The 22,206-nt window shown below is 30.6% G+C and overlaps 2 protein-coding genes across 4 annotated transcripts; one reads left to right on the forward strand and one right to left on the reverse strand.

Annotated features, from left to right (window-relative positions):
- Positions 1-272: 272 nt before the first annotated feature.
- Positions 273-9,040, forward strand: LOC123300140 (guanine deaminase-like). The gene is made up of 7 exons (XM_044882631.1): positions 273-421; positions 3,008-3,250; positions 4,346-4,567; positions 4,831-4,938; positions 5,681-5,788; positions 8,120-8,441; positions 8,745-9,040. Exons 1-7 carry the CDS (start codon positions 323-325, stop codon positions 8,963-8,965), a joined length of 1,323 nt encoding a protein of 440 aa, XP_044738566.1. The 5' UTR covers positions 273-322; the 3' UTR covers positions 8,966-9,040.
- A 7,861-nt stretch (positions 9,041-16,901) lies between these two features.
- Positions 16,902-21,872, reverse strand: LOC123299719. 3 transcript variants are annotated; one of them, XM_044882029.1, is made up of 7 exons: positions 21,781-21,872; positions 20,529-20,744; positions 19,478-20,212; positions 18,331-18,495; positions 18,149-18,214; positions 17,532-17,639; positions 16,902-17,465 (listed from the first exon to the last, which is right to left on the reverse strand). In XM_044882029.1, exons 1-3 carry the CDS (start codon positions 21,834-21,836, stop codon positions 19,636-19,638), a joined length of 849 nt encoding a protein of 282 aa, XP_044737964.1. In that variant the 5' UTR covers positions 21,837-21,872; the 3' UTR covers positions 16,902-17,465; positions 17,532-17,639; positions 18,149-18,214; positions 18,331-18,495; positions 19,478-19,635. The 3 variants fall into 3 exon arrangements, with proteins under 3 accessions (XP_044737964.1, XP_044737965.1, XP_044737966.1); XM_044882030.1 differs by having other exon boundaries at positions 18,134-18,214; XM_044882031.1 differs by lacking the exon at positions 21,781-21,872 and adding an exon at positions 20,816-20,881.
- Between the last annotated feature and the right edge of the window lie 334 nt (positions 21,873-22,206).

Genomic DNA, 22,206 nt, shown 5'->3' on the forward strand with positions numbered 1-22,206 from the left:
ATTTAATTGTATATTCGGATATAGTTTAACAAATTAATCAAGATTAAAAATAATGATGAGAGTGGCCTCCGTTATAGATGTAATCTGAGAAACGGAGGTTAAACCCCATTATTATTTTTAATTAAATTATCCAATAGTTATTGGTCTGGCTGCTTAAGATCATATCCACACGGCTTGTTAAAATTAATTTCCAATCTAAATTTAAAAGTTGGATTAGAAAGATTATAACTATCTTCATTAACAAAGTGATTATTGTGGCACTTGGACACAAAAAACCGCATTTTTATAATTAATAGCGCATCTGATATTTATTGAAATAAAAATGTTTAATTATTTATTTGAAGGAACAATTATTCACTGCCCCGAACGTTTAAAATTAGATGTTATTGAAAATGGATTTTTACATGTTCAGGACAGTAAGGTAAGATTTTTTAATTTTTAATACATACATTTAAAAAATAAAAACTTAGGGCTGACAAAAAATTTTGAGCCTATAACGTAACAGCATACCTAATTTTTTCAATAATTTTGTAAATAGGATGTCTCGTAATGACCTCTTAGGTACATGTGATACAAATTATAAATTCCAAGTAAAAAATTTTTAGAAGCGTTTCTATCCAATTAACCTTCAATGAGGTGGGTTTGTTAATTATCATTTTTCAATTTGGGAATTTTAAGATTGATATTAGTAAAATTGAAATTATTATGAATAACGAAAAAATTTAATTCAAGTATCTTTGAATTCATTTTGCCCACGGGAGCCTGCTTTTAACGCTCCACCTTCTTTTTCCTTAGGGGGTGAAATTTAAAAAAAATAAAATATACGTACATATTTAATCATTATACTCCGTATATATGAAATATATATCAAGGTATACTAAGTTTAGTCCCAAGTTTGAAACGCTAAAAAATTTTGAAGCTACGAACAAAATTTTGGTATAGGTGTTCATAAAATCATTTATTAGTCCATTTCCGTTTGTCTGCCCGTCTCACAGTGGAGTGTTTATACCAAATTTCCAGACAAAATATAATCAAGTGATTTTTTTGCTCAAAATTGATTCAAAAGAGCCATTCTGAGCCACTTTTTTTTTATCGATGCTTCTTTCTTTTGATTCCACGTATTTTGACTTTGGAATTAGAAGTTAAAAATTATTACTGGAAAACTGCCTGCTCCTTTTTATCACTCTCGATTTAAGCTATCTTAATCTCCGTCCTTATCTTAGTCTTAAAAGAAAAGTCGCAACTTCGCGCAAGATTTTTTTTTTCATAAAATGTATAGTGAATATTTAAACTTGCTCTCTTACCCAAAATTTTATCAAGCAAAAAGGGGCACATAAACAAAAAGCTATGAGTTTGATAAATTTAATGAAAAAAGTTACTTTTTAACAGCAAATATGAATCACAAATATTTAAGCATATTAATAGAAACGTTACCATTAAATAAATAAAGCATAAACCTTATAATATAAAAAAATCCTTACTTAATTTCACTAACAAACACAGTAAACTTAAATTGAATGATACGGTATATGGAGAGCAACAACAATAATAACATGCATTCGTAACTAGATTGCGGCTTACCAAACAGGCGGGGGCGAGTTTAAGGTAACTAAAGTGACCTGATTGTGATGAAGTGGTTATCTAATTACACCAAAAAACAATTTTCAATGCAAAACAAAAGAGTTGAGTTTTCTGACTTTTGGTATAAATATTCCACTGTGCGTCTGTCCGTAAGGATAACTCAAAAACGAAAAGAACTATCAATAATTTATCATTATTATCATAATTTATTATAAATAATGCAAGCACTGACATTCACCACTTTCTATATAAGGTATTTCAACAATTAACTCAGTCAGATGATTGTTTTCACTTTTATAATCTAGTTTATTTTAAACGGAAATAATTTTTTTGGTTTTATCATCTTAGTAGATTCAGCATCCAACTTTTAATTTTTCAAATTTTCCACTATATAAAACGGCTCCCGAAAACAACAAAAAATTGTTTGCCAAAAAATCCCTTATGTTTTTCGAAAGTTATGGCACTTTTAAATAAAAAAAATATTCAAACTTAACTCAGCTTCATGCCAAAATTACCGTATTTTGTTAAATAATCTGTCCAAACTGAGCTTTATCTACGTTTAGGCAAGCCCTAGGCCAAGACTATCACGTTCAATTTGTAGTAGGAAGAAATTTCCAAGGAAGGTAGTTGGTAAGACTACCTTCCTTCAACTTATTAGCCACCTCGGTCTCAGGACTTGACTGCAATGGGCTATTTTTTATGGGGATGTGTAAAAATACGGAATCAATAGAAGATAGCACTACAAATAAATCAAGCTTTTATAGATTTTGATGAGGCCAAATCTAAGGTTTGCTCAAGTGAGGTGGGGAGGAAAAACTCAGTTTGAACAGATACTTTTGAAAACTTTTTTTATACATAAATATAAATTTATATTTTTCTGATTTCATAGCCTCAATAATACCGGACCGGTTTTTGTGAAATTAAGCACACATATTGTTATTTGGTCTTCGTTCTGATGTCGATTTCAATGTATCTTTCGTTAAAATTTGAAAATGAGTGAGAATAGATGACAAGATCTGAAATCAAAATTAAAATCGATAAATAAACATGAAAGATATAAGCAATGAAATAATTTTATCTATCTTTTTCTGGGAAAACAACTTTTGATACGTAGTCTTTTGTGGCTGTCGCAAGTTATGACATCAGCGCGTGCAATTTTTCTCCCTTTCTATTTATACATTTAAATCCTTCATATATTCTTAGTTTATGATGCTATCAAAAAATTGATATTCACACGTTGTTTTGGCTCTATAACGAACGTCGATTGAGGCATGATAAAATTTTCGGACAAGGCCTTTTGTTTCTGTTTTTACATTTAAATACATGCCAGCGTGCTGCATCGCATGACTCAAATTTCAAGCTCGAAATTTTAAAGCATGTTTTTAGCCTGTTATTACATTGTACTAAATTTTGAGTTTTCTTTCAGGTAAAATATATTGGAAACATAAAGCCTGAGAATATACCATCAAATACGGTTTATTATAAATTGAATAGATATCAATTTTTAATACCAGGTTTTATTGATACACATATCCATGCACCACAATATCCAAATGTTGGATTAGGTTACGATGCTGAATTATTGGATTGGTTGAAAAAATATACATTTCCAACGGAAGTACATTTTAAAAATGAAAACTATGCTAAACGTATTTATACGTACATTGTGGTAAGGCATGATTTTTGTACTATATATATATGAAATATACCATTGTATACTAAGTTTAGCCCCAAGTTTGTAACGCTGCCTTGGATTAAATGTAAAAAATGTTCCTTATAAAAAATAAACAACCTTTGTTTTAAACATTTTTTCGTAAGCTCTTTATCCGTGAGAGTGTAAATTATATAGTATGTATTATATAATTTACGCTCTCACGGGAATATCAGTTAAGTGTGTGTGACATGTCTGTATGATGTATATTTGGTTATCTTTCTTTACTTGTATGACGTACAAAAACAAACGATTGCATAATCAACACTGTCTTTACATGGTATTTCAACAATTAACTCAGTCAAATGTTTGTTTTCACTTGTTTATAAAAACATTTTTTTTCCATTTTGATTATAAAATTTTCCATTATGATTTATCATAGTAAATAAGTAAACAATTGTGTCAATAATTTCTTTGTGAGTAATTTATTGATACCAGTATTTATTAATGTAATTCATTAGTTTACATATAGTACAGTATGATAAATCATAAGTAACTAAATAAATTTTCCCTTTACATTTTTTGAGATGGCCACATTATTTTACTTGTTAACCGATTTGACAGGAGACAGTTGATTTGCGTTTGGTTTGGTTTTGAGGTCAGGACTGCCGATAAATGTTTGAGCGCCCGTGTGAAATACAGATTGTGGCACCCCTTCTTCAACTTCGTCTCTACGATCATGTAAATTAAACTTACTGGCGTATTTTGCATTTGAATTTATTTTTGTTAAAATAGGGCATAAATTAGGGAAAAAAAAAGTTGCCAAATATTTTAGCTATTTTATTGCATCCCGCGTAGAAACGTTTTTGAACTTTAAAAACATCTATTCGTAAACTTTGAAAGCAAAAAATTTTGAATGAGATGTTTATGATACAAATTCGGTCAATTTTCGTAAAGTAGCAGCTTTTTAGAATTTCGAAAACAGATTGAATTTGTCGCTGTGGTGTGGATTTTTCGATGACAACTGTATTTAACTAACTAATCTTTCTTTTTATAAGTTTAGTGTTTTACGTTCAACGTTTTATAAAAATTTATAAAATTATTTGTTTATAGAGTAGAACTTTAAAAAATGGAACAACCACAGCTGCTTATTATGCAACTATACATCTAAAAAGCACCATTATTTTGGCTGATATAGCTGAGGAAAAAGGCCAACGATCATTTATTGGTTTCAATAATATAACAGATTGTGCACCACCTGAATTATTACAGGAAAGCAATGACGTATCTATAGAGGAAACAGAAAAGTTTATTCAAACAATTTTAGATAAAAATGTAAGTTTAAGTATTATAGAATGGTAATTCAATCTACCCGGTGCCAATGTTTGTCGTATGGGCAAAAAGAATGACTTTTTTTCGTATATTTATAATAAAAAAGGTTTCCATATGTAGCCAACTTAAGTACGCACCCTGTATATTGAAAGAAAATAATAAACATTTTTGTCCTCTTGTAAGCTTTGTGGGTTTTGGTTCCCAAACTTTCTTCAAAATAAATTAAATTTTAATGTTAATTATAATATTTATGTTTTAATTTTTAGAATAAACTTGTCCAACCAATAGTTACACCACGTTCGGCACTTCGCTGTAATGAAGATTTACTAAAACGTTTGGGAGATTTGGCAGAAAAATACCAACTCAATATTCAAGTAAGTATGTAATTAAGTTTAAGTTTAGACCGAATTGCCTATACTGATAGTTTTCAAATTCTTGATCGATTTTGTAAAATATTCTGTAAAATAATAGTATTACCACTCGCCAATAGATGGCAGTAAGAGTCACATTTTTCAGTTTGTTTTAGTTCTTCCGGAAAACACGGATAAAATAACATTTTTAAAAATGAAACCAAGCTAGATCGATTTTTCGCCCCAAAAAACAAACCATTGCATACTAATTTTTATGAAAATTTTTGGAGCAGTTTACGAGATGGCTGAGTAATCTGATAATTTATTATATTTTGTGATAAATTAATGGCCAAACAATTTTATAAATTTAACATAATTTTGTCATATTTAACAAACTAAATAAGTGGTAAGTCCATAACCAGGGTGGGCAGACACCTTGACCTACCCACCTTCCCCCGTACGTCCATGGTTGAAGCGGTCACACCAACTTTTAAAATTGACTGTAGCCGTAAAGAAAAATTGTTGAAAATATTGCCCCTGGTACAATCGATGGGAATGACTCAAGGTATACTAGAGTTTATTTATGATCTATACTACATTCATTTTTCGATTATCATTGCAGTTCCTCCACCCCTTCAAAATTATTTTTCTGAGAAACATTAATTAATTTTTTTTTCAAGAATATCATGTGGGCTGCTCCAATTAATAAGAATGTAGTTTTTAAGTCATGCTTATAATGAAAGCAATCTTTTTGTTTTTTTTCTAGACACATATTAGTGAAAATAAAAAAGAAGTTGAAGCGGCATTGGAAGCATATCCTGGATATAAAAATTTTGCTGACATCTTTGATAGAAACAATCTGTTAACAAAAAAGGTACTTCATATAAAAAATTTCATACAAATTTAATAAATTTCAAGTGGTCACGAATAAAAAAATACACGTTCATTTTGCAAGATGTACGTTATGTATGAATATATAATATATTACACATATAAGGAGAAAAAGTAAAGAATGTCTCAGAAGCCATGTTCACTTTTCCTGAAGCGAAACCTCGGGTGACAAACATTAAATCTGTAACATTCTTTACTTGCTCCCGTGGTATGTATACTATTTTCCTGCTCGACAGAGGCGGAAAGCACAAACTTTGTTTAGCACAGCGGAACGAAAATTAACACTTTCCGCTCGGAGGAGAGAAAAAAACATTCTCTATAGTATATTTATGGACTCTTTTTGATATATTTATTTTACACACGGGGTGCTACACCAGGACAAAGGAACAAACCTATTTGAATTCGGGATCGTACCAAGGGGATCACATTTTTAAAGAAAATAAACCAACAACGTGAAACTATCTACAAATCAAATTCAGAATCTGTAATCTCTAAGGTGCATTTGCATGCTAACGCGTGACACTGAGTTTGAGTGCCAAATTAGTTCACTTGGACAGTTTAGACAGTGCTGTCATCTCGAAATAAACTTAGCAGCGTTAGATCGTAAAGCTAAACATATTTTAGCTTTTTATTCTCAGGATTGATTTTGATAGTTTCTGAAAAAATCGAAGAAATATAAATTGAGTGCGATACGCCAGACAGAATTATTTTCTATTTTATAATTCTACGTGGTTTGAAAACAAGCATCTCGTGACAGGCTAAACTAGGATGTCGATACCAACTGTGATTTAATCAAATGTTACTAGATTTAAATTTAATATGATTTAATTTTACTTCACGTTACTCAATTGATTACGTTTATATAATATCGTTTACGATAATATTTCGCTTTCGGTAAGTGTCCCACTTTGAACGCAAGTGTTTAAAACTGCAGACCCCAACCAAATCCTCTATAGCAGACAAACTCAACCCAACCAACTCGTAATTACAACAAAAGTGATTACAACTACATATGCTAATAAATTAAAAATTAACAAAAAATGGTTTTTAAAAAAATTTAGGCTACTGCTGGATTCGAACTAAGTAATCACTAAAATAACATATTAAATAGCCACGCCTCTACTGACTGAGCTTTCCGAACTTCAAAGTGATAGTCATCCTTTCGTGCGAAGCTCTAGATTTAAATGCAATTCAATTCCTGTCATTGTAATATCTTGTCAATGAAAACGGCTACAGATAAAACTTTAAAGAAATACCAGGCAATTTTAGATGGCTTTTTTTTGGGCGGGAAATTATTATTTTTGTTACCGCGTACAATTAGTACCTAAAATTAAAATTTTGTAGACGGACTCATTCAAACTTTAATCATTAAACATGCGGTATGGATATTTCAAACTGAAATGAGACTGATCGAAAGAGAGTGCACGTTTCATTCTAAATATTTACTAGATAATAGCCTAATTAGCCGAGCGGTCTTAAGCGATAGACTTTAACTGTTTGCCTACTTAGACTTAGGTTGCGGGTTCGAATCCAGGTAGCGGCAGTGTGAGCAATTATAATAAATGGGCGGCAGAATTGATCATATTGTCGTCGCTTGGATAAGAACGAAGTAACCGACTCCACCCACATCAATGACGTGGGTTATGGGCATATATGTCAGAGAAACGGAGGATAAACCACATTATTATATTTAGATAAATACATATTGACCAAAATGGAAGCATAAAATCTGAATCACCGCCATTTAAATCCAATCAAACGGTGGCGCAGTTCGGCAATTTTTTGAAGAATTTTTTATAAGACGTCCACGGGGACACGAGTAATCGTTTATTCCAATAATATATTCGTATAGAAAATTAAAAATTAAAAAATAAAAGTGGGCTTCTCGGTGCTGTCAAATACTAGATTGATGTAGAAAAACTTGTTTGAAAAATTGAAATTTTCATTTTTGCGAATCGGGATTTAAATCTATTTTTTTTTTCCACAAGAATATACTATTGGCAGTTTCTAACCAAAAATATAAACATCTTCCCATAAAAAGTAATAGCCCGCAGCCCTGTGGACGTATTATAAAAAAAACTCCTCATTATAAAGCCGATCAGCAGCACCGTTCGATGAGGTTGAAGTGGCGGTGATTCTAATTTTCCACTACCTTTTTGGTCAGCAGCTCTTTGTCTAATTCATCCATACAGTCTATTATTGGTCGATCTCATTTAAGTTTGAATGATCTATAATTCGATTTTCCAATAACTGTCCATAAAATTCAAAATCTAAATTTTTTACATATAATTTTATGATAGGTAATGTGTTTTAGACAGTTTTAGGGCACGGTATACATTTAGATGAGAATGAAAAAAGGACAATTCTGGAACGAGGTTCCTCAATTGCCCATTGTCCAAATTCAAATGTTTGTTTACATAGTGGATTCTGTGATGTACGTGATTTGCTAAATCGTGGAATAAATGTTGGATTGGGTACTGATATATCCGGTGGTTGTAATCCAACAATACTTGATGCAATAAGATTATCCTTAATAACTTCTAACGGTGTGTCATTTTCGAAGCCAGAGGAGGATAATTATAAACCTATTAATTACGTGGAAGCATTTTATTTGGGTACTCTTGGCGGAGCTGAAGGTAAGTTTTTATGAAATAGTGACATGAAAATAAAGTAAAATTATCATAATGAAGACAAACACGATAGTAAACTGTGCAAGAAATGCGGCAAATTTTCAATTGCACATGAGTGCAATTTAGCAGGAACGAATGCTTTTACACCTTGATTATGTAAAGGACAATCCGCACGAGTTTCACAAACCATATTTTTTTGCAAATGTGGGATTAATTCTCTCTTTTTTCTCAATTTTCCGCACAGTGACAAAAATCTAATTTCCCAATGAGTGAAAAAAAAGTTATACTTACATTTCGTTTTGATTTTAGCATTAAGAATTGATGATCGTGTTGGAAATTTTAATGTGGGCAAAGAATTTGATGCGTTGCTCATCGATTTAAACAGTAAAGACTCTCCAATTGATCTTGATTTAAAATGTGAAGACGATTTTACAACGAAAGAATTATTTCAAAAATTTATTTACTTAGGTGATGATCATAACATAGATAAAGTTTTTGTAGCAGGTCGATGCGTTGTAGAAGACAGGTGACGTGTAAAAGTAGGTCCATGTAATAGAAGGCAAATATACAATTAAATGTAGTTATTTGTAGTTAAATAAATCAAAACTTTTAATTAAATAAACGAATAAATTGTATTACTAGTCTTGACTTCCCTTTACTTAGACTTAGTGTGATCAAATAAAAAAAAAATGGCGTCAATTTTTAGATAATTCTGAGTTCGGAGAAAAAAATTGAATTAAGTAGATAATTATGATACAAAATGAAGAAACTAAAATCGAACATTTTTTGATGGTCGGAAAGGGTCCAAAAAAAATGATAAAGTGGCCTAATCCGGTCTTTTGCGTCAGACACCGTCGGATTGACTTAAAAATAAAAAAGCTTTTAATAAGCTTAGGCACCGTTAAAAGGCAAAAAAAATGAGCTGCGAATGAACCCGATTGGTTCATCGATATCCCCACAAATTGCAAAAAAATCATCGATTTCGTTCGAAATTTCAAATATTCATAACTCTTGTTATTTTAAAGATTAAAAGCTGATATTTAAATAGATTGTAGCTTTTGTTCCCATGAAGTATCACACACAATTTCATCAAGATCGAATGTATACTTTTTGCAAACCGCTGCTGAATGCAAAAAAGGACTTTTGTAAAATGGCGCTAAAAAAGTTGTGGTGCGGTAACGCGGTATTTTTTTTTACGTGATCATATGCTTCAATAGTCAAAGAAATACCTACCAAAGTTCCAACCTCTTATCTTTAGTAAAAGTTACTAAAATAATTATTTTAAATTACTATTATAAGTGATATAGCTATATGCACTGTTATAGTAATATCAATTAGAATGGTAAAAACCATGCATATTTTGTGACGATGAGTATGCAGAATTGACAAAAGAAATTTACAAAATTTAAAAAACCACCGACAAATTTTTCGGCTACGGATTTCTAAACTCGCATTTGAAACATATCTAAGAACACTCTCCATTAAATTTCCCTTCAAACAAAACCAAAAAAATCAAAATCGGTTCATCCGTTCGTGTGGCGCTACGATGCTACAGGCAGACACACACACATAGCGATCAAACTTATAGCACCTCTTTTTTTTAGTTCGGGGGTTAAAAATTAGTCATAACAGCCACCTTTACGCCAAAATTATCCACTGCAAACGCCGGCGTCGATTTGATTGTCCTTAACATGACTACACACCAACGGATATATGTAAGTAAACAGTGTACATATGTAAGTTATGTACACTGAACGATAGAAAAATATTTTTACTTGTATTACAACTTCAGTGATGTACGTAGCGTACTTATACATATTATGATGATTGCAACTTTTCGAACTTTTGAATCGTTATATCTTAGAAACGATAGCTCTTAGGAAAAAAGTATTAAAACATTTTTATATTTATTTATCTGATCTACAATTTTCGCCTGAGCTAATTTTATGATAAAACTTGCCGTTTTGCTGAAAATCACGAAAAACCCGTGTTTGTGAACTCTGACCCATCGTAAACTTTTTTCCACGTCTCGGATCGATGAGGAATTTTTATAGATTTCATTTATTATGGTGTTTTGAACAATCCTACAAAATTTCAGCCGGGTGCGAATTTTTGTTCTTTCCTTCATTTTTTTAAATTTGACTGTATAAGTAATAAATGCGTTCATAAAATCAAGCAATTAGTTCATTTCCGTTTGAATATCTGTGAGCACGATAGCTCAAAAATGAAAAAAATATAGAGATGATGAAATTTTTATAGTGTATTCAAAATGAAATCAGTGGCTTTAAGTTTGTAAACGAGTAACAAACATAAGTCAATATGGGTAATGCATCCATAAAACCCATCTTTTAATTCTTAAAAAATAGAAGAAAAGTTTAAATACAAAAAATGTTTTTGATGAAAAATAGCTTTTTTTGAAACAGTTTTCGTAAAAATCATGGTTCCCCAGTGAGCTCAAATTAGGACAAAACTTTTATTCTCATTTCTCCAAAACTACACAAAATAGAAGGTTGAAAATTTGTAAAGTAGCTTCAAACAGTGAGTATATTGATTTTATTGTCATATCAAACGCATCGGATAATTTTAACGGAGACAAAATTTTTTGTTTAAAAATTATTTTGGAAACATGGATAGATTCAAAAAACGAGACAAAATTTTTATAGAAAATATTTCGAAATAAAAAATATTAAGTTTATAAAAATTCGTAATAAACAAGTACGAATAATAGGAAAAAGCTTGGGCTGAAAAAGGCGCACTGAATATGATGCGAATCTCCTATTTCCGCTGTATACTAGAGATTATATTTCCGCTGTATAATATTATATAGCGATAAAATTATTTAAAACAAGTATTGTTTTTTGCGCAAAATTTTTACTTGATTCAACTTTCTTTCTGAGTACTTCCATCATATTTCTATACTTGCATAATATTATATTGTCATTCAATCACACAGGTTCTGTAATTTTCAATTAACAAAATTAAGAACTGTACATAAAAATGAAAAACTTTTTTTGGTAAAAATACTGACTGATAGTTAATTTCTCCTAAATCGGACAGAGAATATATGAATTTTTCACAAGATGCATAAAAGTATGATTAATTGATCAATAAAATTTCAAATTTATTGGATCATTTTCCTTTGGGTATCGAAATACCACAAAAGATCTGAATCGGAAATATCAGCTCACATAAAAGCTTGTAATAATAATAATAGTTTGTACCTACCTATTTATAATTTGATGCCTTCTAGGGGTATTTTCTTGGATAGGAATGTTGTTGAGTTACATAAAATCGATGAGTAATACTGAAAAACAACCATTTTCCTGCAATATTTGAGATTAAAAAATACACTCGCAAATATTGCATGAAAATGGTCACTCTCTAATATAAATTAGTGAAGATTTCAAAATTTGAATTTCAGACTTCAAGTAATACATTGAAACTACTTTTTTGACTCTACGTTCTCTAGCTAGTGCTAATGTTTTTAATTAGTATTTAATTTGAGATATAAATTGATTTAATTTATAATTCCCACTACTATATTTTATAACGTGTAATATTTTACAAAATGTCAGACATTTCTTTATTCGGACCAGTCTATATAAATTCTCTATGGAGAACTGTTGGTTGTAGTTCTTTATAACCTTCATGGTTGTAGTTATAGTCAAACAACAAAATATAAAAATTCCCTAAAAATTATATTCATGTCTCCATCATAGACTGTAGAGTAAATTTACGTACAGGTCTCTATGTACGCCAGTTAGTCCTTTGAAAATAAACTAACTAGAATTGGCAACAGAGTGAGAATCACCTCTCCAAGATGATTGAGAAGGATAATAAATGACGAAGAATGATTAATAATGCGCATGTCTTAATATACAATATAATATCCTGGCGCGTATTTACAACATAATATTTGCCATTCAAATATTGTTTAATATTTAATCTTTAATAACCTGTGATACATGTCTACTTTACCACATTCTTTGTAAATAAAACAATATTTAACCATTTATTTAGAACTTTAACTATTTTTTAGAATTTATTAAATAAACATTAATTATTGAAGCAGCTGATACCATACTCTGCTGTTGTGTTTCTCTGTAAGCTGTTTGAATCTTTGAAAATACACTACTGGAATCGTCATCAGAATGAGAACCACATCTCCAAGTAGATTGACAAGGATAATAAATGCGGAAGCATGGTTATTAATGCGCATTAACTAAAATTAAAACAGTATATTTTGAACAAATTACTTCTAATTTTTATACCATGTATATATGAAATATACATAGTATATTAAGTTTTTATACCATGTATATATAAAAATACATAGTATATTAAGTTTAGTCCCAAGTTTATAACGCTTAAAAATAATGATGCTAGGAAAAAAATTTTGCCATAGGTGTTTACTAAATCACCTTATTAGTCCATTTCCGGTTGTCCGTCCGTCCGTCTGTGGACACAATAACTCAAAAACGAAAAAAGATATCGAGCTGAAATTTTTACAGCGTATTCAGGACCTAAAAAGTGAGGTCAAGTTCGTAAATGAGCATCATAGGTCAATTGGGTCTTGGGTCCGTAGGACCCATCTTGTAAACCGTTAGAGATATAACAAAAGTTTAAATATAAAAAATGTTCCTTATCAAAAAATAAACAATTTTTGTTTGAAACATTTTTTCGTAAACACCACTGTTTACCCGTGAAGGAGCAAATTAGGTCAAAACTTTAGTTTTCATATTCTGCAAAACTATTAAAGATAGGGAGTTGAAAATTTGCAGGTAGAATCAACTAGTAGTTTTGTATAACACTCTCAAAAAAAAAAAAAAAAAAAAAACATTAGAGAATACTATCGAAAATTTCGAAATTTTCATAATTTTTGAAAGTATCTTCTAGGCGTTTTCACAGGTAAACAGTGATGTTTACAAAAAAATATTTCAAACCAGAGTTGTTTATTTTTTTATTAGAAACATTTTTTACATTGATATTACTGTTCTATCTCTAAAGGCTTACAAGATAGGATCTTTTCCATTTGATTGAATGAGAAAAAATTTTTGAAGGTATTTTCTAGATCTGTTCACTGGTAAACGGTGATGTTTACGAAAAAATATTTCAAGCAAAAGTTGTTTAAAAATATTTCAAACAATAGTTGTTAATTTTTTTATAAGAAATAACTTTTACAATTAAACTTTTGTTCTATCTCCAACGGCTTACAAGATAGATTCTTTTTCATTTGATTGAATGAGCAGTTAATCAATTTGGAAGCTAGAAAGTCGAAAAAAAAATTTACCAAAATCAATTAAAAGGCAGGGGCCATAATTGTGTTGGTAATTTAAACATTTCTAATTTTAAACCTTAGGTTAGGTTTATCATTTAAACGTTAGTTCTACTCTTTTTTATCATTTCAACCATTTTGCAGGCTCTTTTATTAATCTATCGTTCTTTAGAAATTCCCACCTCTATATTTAGCTATAACATGTGTTCGATTATTTAAATTATTAATTCTCAAATGATATTTACGAAATTTAAAAAAAAAAAAAAACCGACAAATGTTTTGGGTACGGAACCCTAATCTCACACTTGAAACATAGCTAAGAACACTCCCTTAAATTACATGTTTCCTTATTGTTCTCTCCAAACTGAACCGATTTGGATTATAATCGCCTCTTTTCTAGTTGTTTCAGGTACGTAACCCTAACCCACACTTGAAACATAACTAAGAACGCTCTCTGTTAAATTACCTTTCAAACAAAAAAAGAAAAATCAAAATCGGTTCATCCGTTTAGGAGCTACGATGCCACAGCTAGGCACCCATAGCGGGGAAACTAATGACACGCCTCTTCGGGGGTTAAAAATCGAGAGCACAATTTTTTAAGAGGTAAACTTTTTCATATATATTAGCTAAACATTCCATATTTTTTTTACTTTTTCATTCACTGTCTCGGATTTCCGAGCTTTTCATGTTTTTAACACTCCAGGATCTGCACTAATAATAATAAGAATTAGGATTAGGGAAAATTCTAAGCGAACGGTTCGAATTCGGAACTACCGTATTTTTATACCCTGTATATATGAAATATATAAAAGGTATATTAAGTTTAGTCCCAAGTTTGTAACGCTTAAAAATATTGATGCTACAAACAAAATTTTGGTATAGGTGTTTATAAAATCACTTCATTAGCCCATTTCCGTCTGTCTGTCTGTCTGTCGTCTGTCATCACGATTACTCAAAAACGAAAAGAGATATCAAGCTGAAAATTTTATAGCGTAAATTTTCAGGGGGGTAAAATTTTTTTTTTAATTTTTTTGGCGGGATAGATTTGATAGGTGAATTTTGAAGGGGTGGGGGGATTTTCACGATTACTCAAAAACGAAAAGAGATATCAAGCTGAAATTTTTATAGCGTGCTTAGGATGTAAAGAGAGGTCAAGTTCGTAAATGAGCAACATAGGTCAATAGGGTCTTGGGTCCGTAGGACCTTGTAATAGCGTGCTAAGGGCGTAAAAAGTTAGGTCAACATTTAAGTTTCCTTAAAGATTGGATTTGTACAAAGAATTTATACAAGACGGAAATATATAAAGAATTAAGAATAAAAAATTATTGATTTTTGAATAATATTAACTTTGTATATTTCCGTCTTATATAATTGTCTGGCTCGCAAGCCGTTTTGTTAGTGTGTAGATTCTTAATTGCAAATATTTGTTTATTATCAAATTGACCAATTCTATGCGATGGTTATAAAAAATACCTTGATTAGATATGTACTGAAACACATTTTCGATTACAAAAGCTTTATCGTTTACCATTTGGAATATTTCGCTTTTGAATGTTCTTAGGTCGACGTTCGCAATTTTCACTTCTACCGATCTGTAATGTTTCTCGACCGTACGACATATTGTTTTAACATCTTTTGAAGGGATTGCTAGCCCCCTCTATTTTTTACGCTTATCAGTAATGTTTCATCGGTAGAAAAAAGCAAACTTTTGCAAAAATCACAATGTGTTTGTTTTGCAACAGTTTTACTTACAAAACTTTCCACACAGTATTTATGTAATCGAAGTCAATATTTTTTTTCTACCCCAGAAACACCTTCTTCACATAAAAGAGAGTCGGGCAAAGGCTTTTTTCCACCACTTCCTACATGGAGAATTTCAACCCCTTCAAAATGAATACAATTTCCGCGTATTGAAACTTCGATTTAATGTCGACCAATAAGTCTTCTATAAACGTTTCTGATAGTAACGTTACTGATAAACGCAGTAGGATTGTTATTAAACCCACCCCTACTGCGCAACGCACTAAAAATACTTCCAAATGATCTTGGCTAAGTTTATATGTTAAAATGTAACGAAATGTTTTGTTTTTTTAATTTAAAACTTTAAATAATTCGATTGCATTAATCAAGCAGATGATAAATCCCAAAAACCCAACTTTTCTTTCAGAATATATCACAGAGCGCCCACTTTCTAATTTCAATTCAAAGAGATATATTTTACACAAGAATTTACACGTTCCGTGATATATTCCAAGTTTTCTTCGCCCAATTTCGTGGCTAACAGATTTTTGGAAAATATCGATCTGCTGTTTAGGATATCAAAGCTGTCGTTTATAACCTCGCAGAATTTGGCCGTAGCTGCCGCTCCTTCGAAACCGTGAATTTTTTTAATGCGCAATATTTTAAAGAATCCGACACACTTTTACTTAACAACTGTGCGGCCAGGCGCACATTCATTTTTTCGGCCTCCCACTTAATATGCCTCTTCTTTAACTTATTGCCGCATTTTAGGCCCTCTCGCTCCTGCAATACATTTAAACTTTCAACGTGGAACCATTTGATTTGTGCTGAGCTACTATTTATCAAATTTTTTTTACTTCCAAATGTATTTCTAATTAACTTTAGCATGTGGCAGGCATCCCAAAAAACGAAAACCTTTCAGAACAATATAAAAATTAGTGAAAATTCCGCCAACTGGGGAAACAAATTCTTATTGCAGTAATCATAGATAATAAATATTTATATTATACTATAGATACGCATCTCTATCATCACCCCGGAAACTTGCAGATTTAGTTCTCACTCGATTCACGAGATAGCGCTTCAATCAATTGACCGCTTTTTTTAAAATACTCAATGCCAAATTCAAAATACAAGTTAAATTTTTGCATTTTTTTTTTTTGTTTTATTGTTTTAGAACATGTTTTGGTATCACATTTTTTATTTGAAATGCTATCGATATCCTTTTTTCCAAATCATGTACTTACACAGTTTTACAAACAGTAAAACCAAAAAATAATTAAACATTTTAAAGAAAAAAAAAAACGCTTTTAAATTATAAAATAAATTTATTGAACAACTGATGTTTTATTTTTATTAATACTTTTTTATCTAATTTTTTAAAATATCTAATAAAAATTTTAAATTGTGTTTCTTACAACTAAAATTCAAAAAACAAACTTACTTAAATACATAAGCATAGTCTCGGAGCATTTTGTATATATTTTGCGAAAATGTGTGTTTGGCCGCAACAATGATTTTTTTTAAATATGTCCTAATTTCAGTTGACATAAATGTTCATCATCTGAAGCAGCATCTTCTTTTCATAAATCATTTCTGCAAGCACGACAACACCTAATTATTTTCTAATCTACTGCCATTGCATTATGCTTTTCTTCTACTCGGTCTACTCCATGTAAATGTTGATTGTCCAAAAGAATAAACTGCTTGAGAGTGTCAAGAGCACCCTCACTATCATGCTGCTTACAGTTTGCTCCCGGGGAATGTGGTGCCATGATTATTCGCTATCATTGTTTTAAATGAATTAACAAATGAACTGTATAAATGCAATATTTTCAGCATAAATTTTTGCAATTTCCAATCTTTTAAAATAGGTTTCATTTCTATCTTTCAACTTTCATGCAACTCTTAACATGTCTTTCGCAATTTGGTAATATTGCCTTGCTTCTTTAAATATAATTCTTTTTTCCTTCTCACATTTCTTTCTTTTACTAAGTACATTTTTTTCTTCAAATCTACCAAAATAAAATATAATTTTTTGATAAAAAAAAAAAAAAAAAAAAACAAGGTTGGGAACAAACCTATTTGAAACGCAGGTCAAGTTAAAGAAACTGCAGTTGATTCGCTGATTTGTTCCTCTTCGATATTTAAATCCACAATCGTTCGACTGGTAGACGCAATAGGTGATCCTAAAAATTGATTTCATTTAAATTTGCCATATCGTTAATAATAAAAATTTATTAAAAAATTTTTTGGTACAATTAAAAAACTTATGTTCTATATACATAATAATATGATTTTAGGTATCAAATAGTGAAAAAGTACAAAAGCTCTTAAATTTCAAAAATAATTCCATTTTTTGTGATTTAATAAAGTATAATTAAATCCAAACAGATTGTAAATGAACAAAATAAGCCTTCTCATGGAAAATAATTGGATGGTGGTTCGCTATCAAAAGCTCTCCTCTAAAATAAACGCTTATAAAAGTTAAATTTTCCAAGCGTTTAAGGAAATAAACTTGTGTTTAATTGCGATTTATACAGTAAAAATAACAAGTTAAAAAATTCATTAATGAATATTTAATATCTCTATAGCTTTTATTTTTATTCTCATAACTATATTGTTATATTTACTTTTAGCTTAAATTAAAACTGTTGGTGCATATCAATTAAATTCGGTATACCTTAAATTGACTCACCAGGTCGTTTTGATGCAGTTTTGTTTCAATTTATGTTCACCGTCTCTGCATGTATAAATTGTGAACCTAAAATAAATAAATATTACCTTATAATCAAATCGTGACTACATTCGTGGGTTATCTGTAAGACCTATTTACAATAGTAAATTAAACATATTTATTACATAAGGATTTTAACTTACTACTTAAGTGGAGGCTAGGAAAAGTATTAGCCTTTAAGTTAGTTTGCAATTTTCTTCTTGAAGCTTGGAAGTTTATTTCGTCGGCGAAATGCATACACGATAGTTTTCGCGTTTAGAATAATCGATGTCCGTTCGACCAATCGCTATCGTCAATTTTTTAAATCGCTGCAAAAGAATGGAGACGGTTTAAAATATCTATGTACTAAATTCGCGAAGCTGTCAGAAGCAAAGTTGAAAGAGGGAGTTTTCACTGGCCCCGGCATAAGAAGGCTTTTAACTGACACCCTAAGGATCCTGACTACAAAACCATTGCTCAACTAGCAGCATAGGAAGCTCAAGGCTGCAAGATAAGCCTGAAGGTCCATTTTTTACACTCCCACAATATTTTCCTGAAAACCTGGGAGCTTACAGTGAAGAACAGGGGGAGCGGCTTCACCAGGATGTCCGCGATATCGATAGACGGTACCAAAGAAGATGGGATGTCACTATGCTTGCAGGCTACTGTAAAATTTTTAATAAACGGGTGCTTTTATCAATTTTTTGTATTTGAATTTGCAAAAAAACCTTACGTGATAGAAAAAAATTGCCATCACTTCTGAAATCAGCGCATTCTAAAACAAATAATTAAGTAAAAATATCTCATGCAGCTGACAACATTTTTTTTTTTTTGCAGGCCTGTGTTATCGTCCTTTTTTTAATTAGTCGATTTTCGTATTTATCTTTAATATTATAATAAATATCGGATATTTTCGACCCTGATCTTTATGAATCAAAATTAAACTCTTCATCCTGGTGTTATGTAAATAAATAATAACTTTACCTTTTATGTTTTGGGTTCATCAATTGCTGCTCAAGTGATTAATCAGAAATAATATATAAAAAAATAACAACAAATTATGTTTTTCATTGCTTGCCTTCCATTTTTACACAAAATTTTCATAATACAATCTCAACATTGTATTATAACGCGAAAAATACTTGTTGTATATCAAATAAATTAGGTTTGAAGGGGTTAAACTCTCAAATTATTCAAAAAATCGACTACAGTAGAACGCCGATTGTCCGAATTGATTGAGACCGGGGTCGATTCGGATAATCAACGAGTTCCAACTTGTTACAACAGAACATAATAAAATTACATACGTACTTGGTTTTAATTTTTGATATTACGCTGATTCCGATAATTGGCGATTCTGGAGGAAATTGCGAAAAATTATTATTTTTATATTTGCAATCGCGCAACCAGGGGACATTATGTTTCTAATGTAATAATGGGCGATATCTTTGTATATGCGAATGAGCCTCTTAAATCAAGTCCTTGCTCTTCAAATGATTTAGAAACGTTTCTAAATATTTTACTTTGGCTTTTAATGATCGATTCTGTCGATTTAAGGCGATAATTTTCTCTTTCTGACTACGTATTTTATCAACTGCCAAACTGAAATGTCTTTTGGCGCGTTGAGGTGTATCAAATCCGTGCTCCATATCGACTTGCGAAACATGAGCAGGGCGCCAGCGTTTTTGGGTTTTAGGTGTTTTCAATACACTACTTCCAGAAGCAACAAAATCCATTTCTGAATTGTCAGATGAAACTAATTCACTTTTTATAGTGTCGGTAGAAACTAATTCAATATTTGAATTAGCACTTAATAATTCCATGTTTGAATTTGATTCTAAGGCCGTATTAGAAGACTCTCCATCAAAATCTGCAACACTGCTTTCAGAAGCAACAAAATCCATTTCTGAATTGTCAGATGAAACTAATTCACTTTTTATAGTGTCGATAGAAACTAATTCCATATTTGAATTAGCACTTAATAATTCCATGTTTGAATTTGATTCTAAGGCCGTATTAGAAGACTCTCCACCAAAATCTAATTTTCTGTAACAATACAAGAAATTTTAATTATTAATATGACAAATAAATGACAAGTCTACAAACTGGAAGGTTAGCTTTCCAATGGCTAAACATTATTTCCATTCAAATTGTTAACAAATTCGGTAATTTTATTTAAAAAGAAGCCTTGAGTGACACAAACAGAAGCTAAATTTTTTACTGAACTCAAAAATTGAGTAAAACATTGCGACTAATTATGTTAAGCTGATGGTTGATCTAGGAATTAAAACTAATAATAATAATAATAATAAATGGATTAACCCGTTTCATGTATATCAATCATAACAAGGGGGTAATTTACCTTTTACGTGGTGTTTTCTTGACTTTCTGAACAGCCAGTAATAACGTAGGGATGGAATCCTTTTTCAATACTTTTTTCCCAGTTAAATGATTAGGAATGTAGTAACAATGATTTTCAAAATGGTTTGAACACACAAGTGTATTTTTAGAAACATCATCTTCTTTTAATCCAAATTCACCAAGCCATTTTTTACGCATATCAACACCGACAGGAAACCTAAATAATAATATTTATATTTAGCATTTTTATTACAATTGACATAATAATTTAAACATGTTAAGGTATACCCATGTTAAATTAGGTATCACTAAAAATACAACAAATTCAGCCTTGGCATACAAGCTCAGATGACATGAAAATTAATTTCATTCAGTGGAAATTTTATTTGTATTTACTTTTGAAGAAAAACTACTATAAAAATATATTTTTTACAACGCCCACTCGGGAAGTAGACTTTTCGAGCGCTGTATGTCACCTTCAAAATACACAATAATCGCATACTTAACTATATGTGTTTCATAAACGCACATGTTCGGTTATAGGTGTTTCATAAACGCACATGTTCGGTTATAGACTACATAATTGTATGTACTACTGACACGCCATCTGTACTAAAAAAAAATAAGTAATCAATCTTAACCCTCATTTATTAAAGTTACCACACTGATTGTGTCAAACGCGAGTGTTACATACAAAAAAACAAAATTAAAAATTGAAATTAAAATGAACGAGCAATAAAAATTTGTATGCAATAAAATTTAAATTTAAAATAAGTAAATAAATCATTTCTCAAATTGATAAATTTCTCTCAAAGTCAACTTCCCGAGCGATTGTTGTAAAAAGTATTGAATGCTACTTGCGGAATAACTAGCAAATATGACAGTCGTGATTACGGCATTCGCTCTAAGGTTATGAGACATTCTTATGAAGACTCGTGTGGTTGTCGCAACTCGCCTACGGCTCGTAGCGACATCTACCACACTCGTCTTCATAAGAATGTCTCATAACCTTACGCTCATGCCGCAACACCACGACTGTCAGATTATTTGCTAGTTATCCCACTTGTAGCATTAATAACTATTAAAATACACTTTTAAAATATATGATTTAGATATTTACAAATTAAAATGTGAAAACGCGAAAAAAACAATCAAAAGTAACTTATTATCCTAAACTAAAATTTTAACCTTAAAATTTACAACATAATAATTGCCATTTAATAAATATTATGTAATAATTAAACTTTACTTACTTGTGATACATGTCTGCTTTAAAACGTTCCTTGCAAATAAAACAATATTTTCCCATTTTTTTAAATTTTTTATCATAGAATTAACGAAAAATTATCTAACAATATTACTCCGTTAGGTTATATATTCTATGAAATATTACTCGCAGAGCATATATAGATCAGAGCAGAGAATATATCAGTAAAACAGAACCGAAAGTCAATGCTAATTTTTATCGCATGCCATCAGATGCCATCTCTGAATGTACAGGCAAACTAAATTAGTATAATCGACTATAAGATCTCTTTATTACCTTACCATATAATAAGGTTCACACCTTGAATAATAGGGTTATTGTCTTGCATAAAAATTGTATTTATCCCATATGCATCACATTAGAAAACTTATAATATTTAAATAACTTTGAAAACGTATTTATAAAATTCAAT

Source organism: Chrysoperla carnea, chromosome 5 (genome assembly GCF_905475395.1).
Source record: "Chrysoperla carnea chromosome 5, inChrCarn1.1, whole genome shotgun sequence".
NCBI classification, from domain to species: Eukaryota; Metazoa; Arthropoda; class Insecta; order Neuroptera; family Chrysopidae; genus Chrysoperla; species Chrysoperla carnea.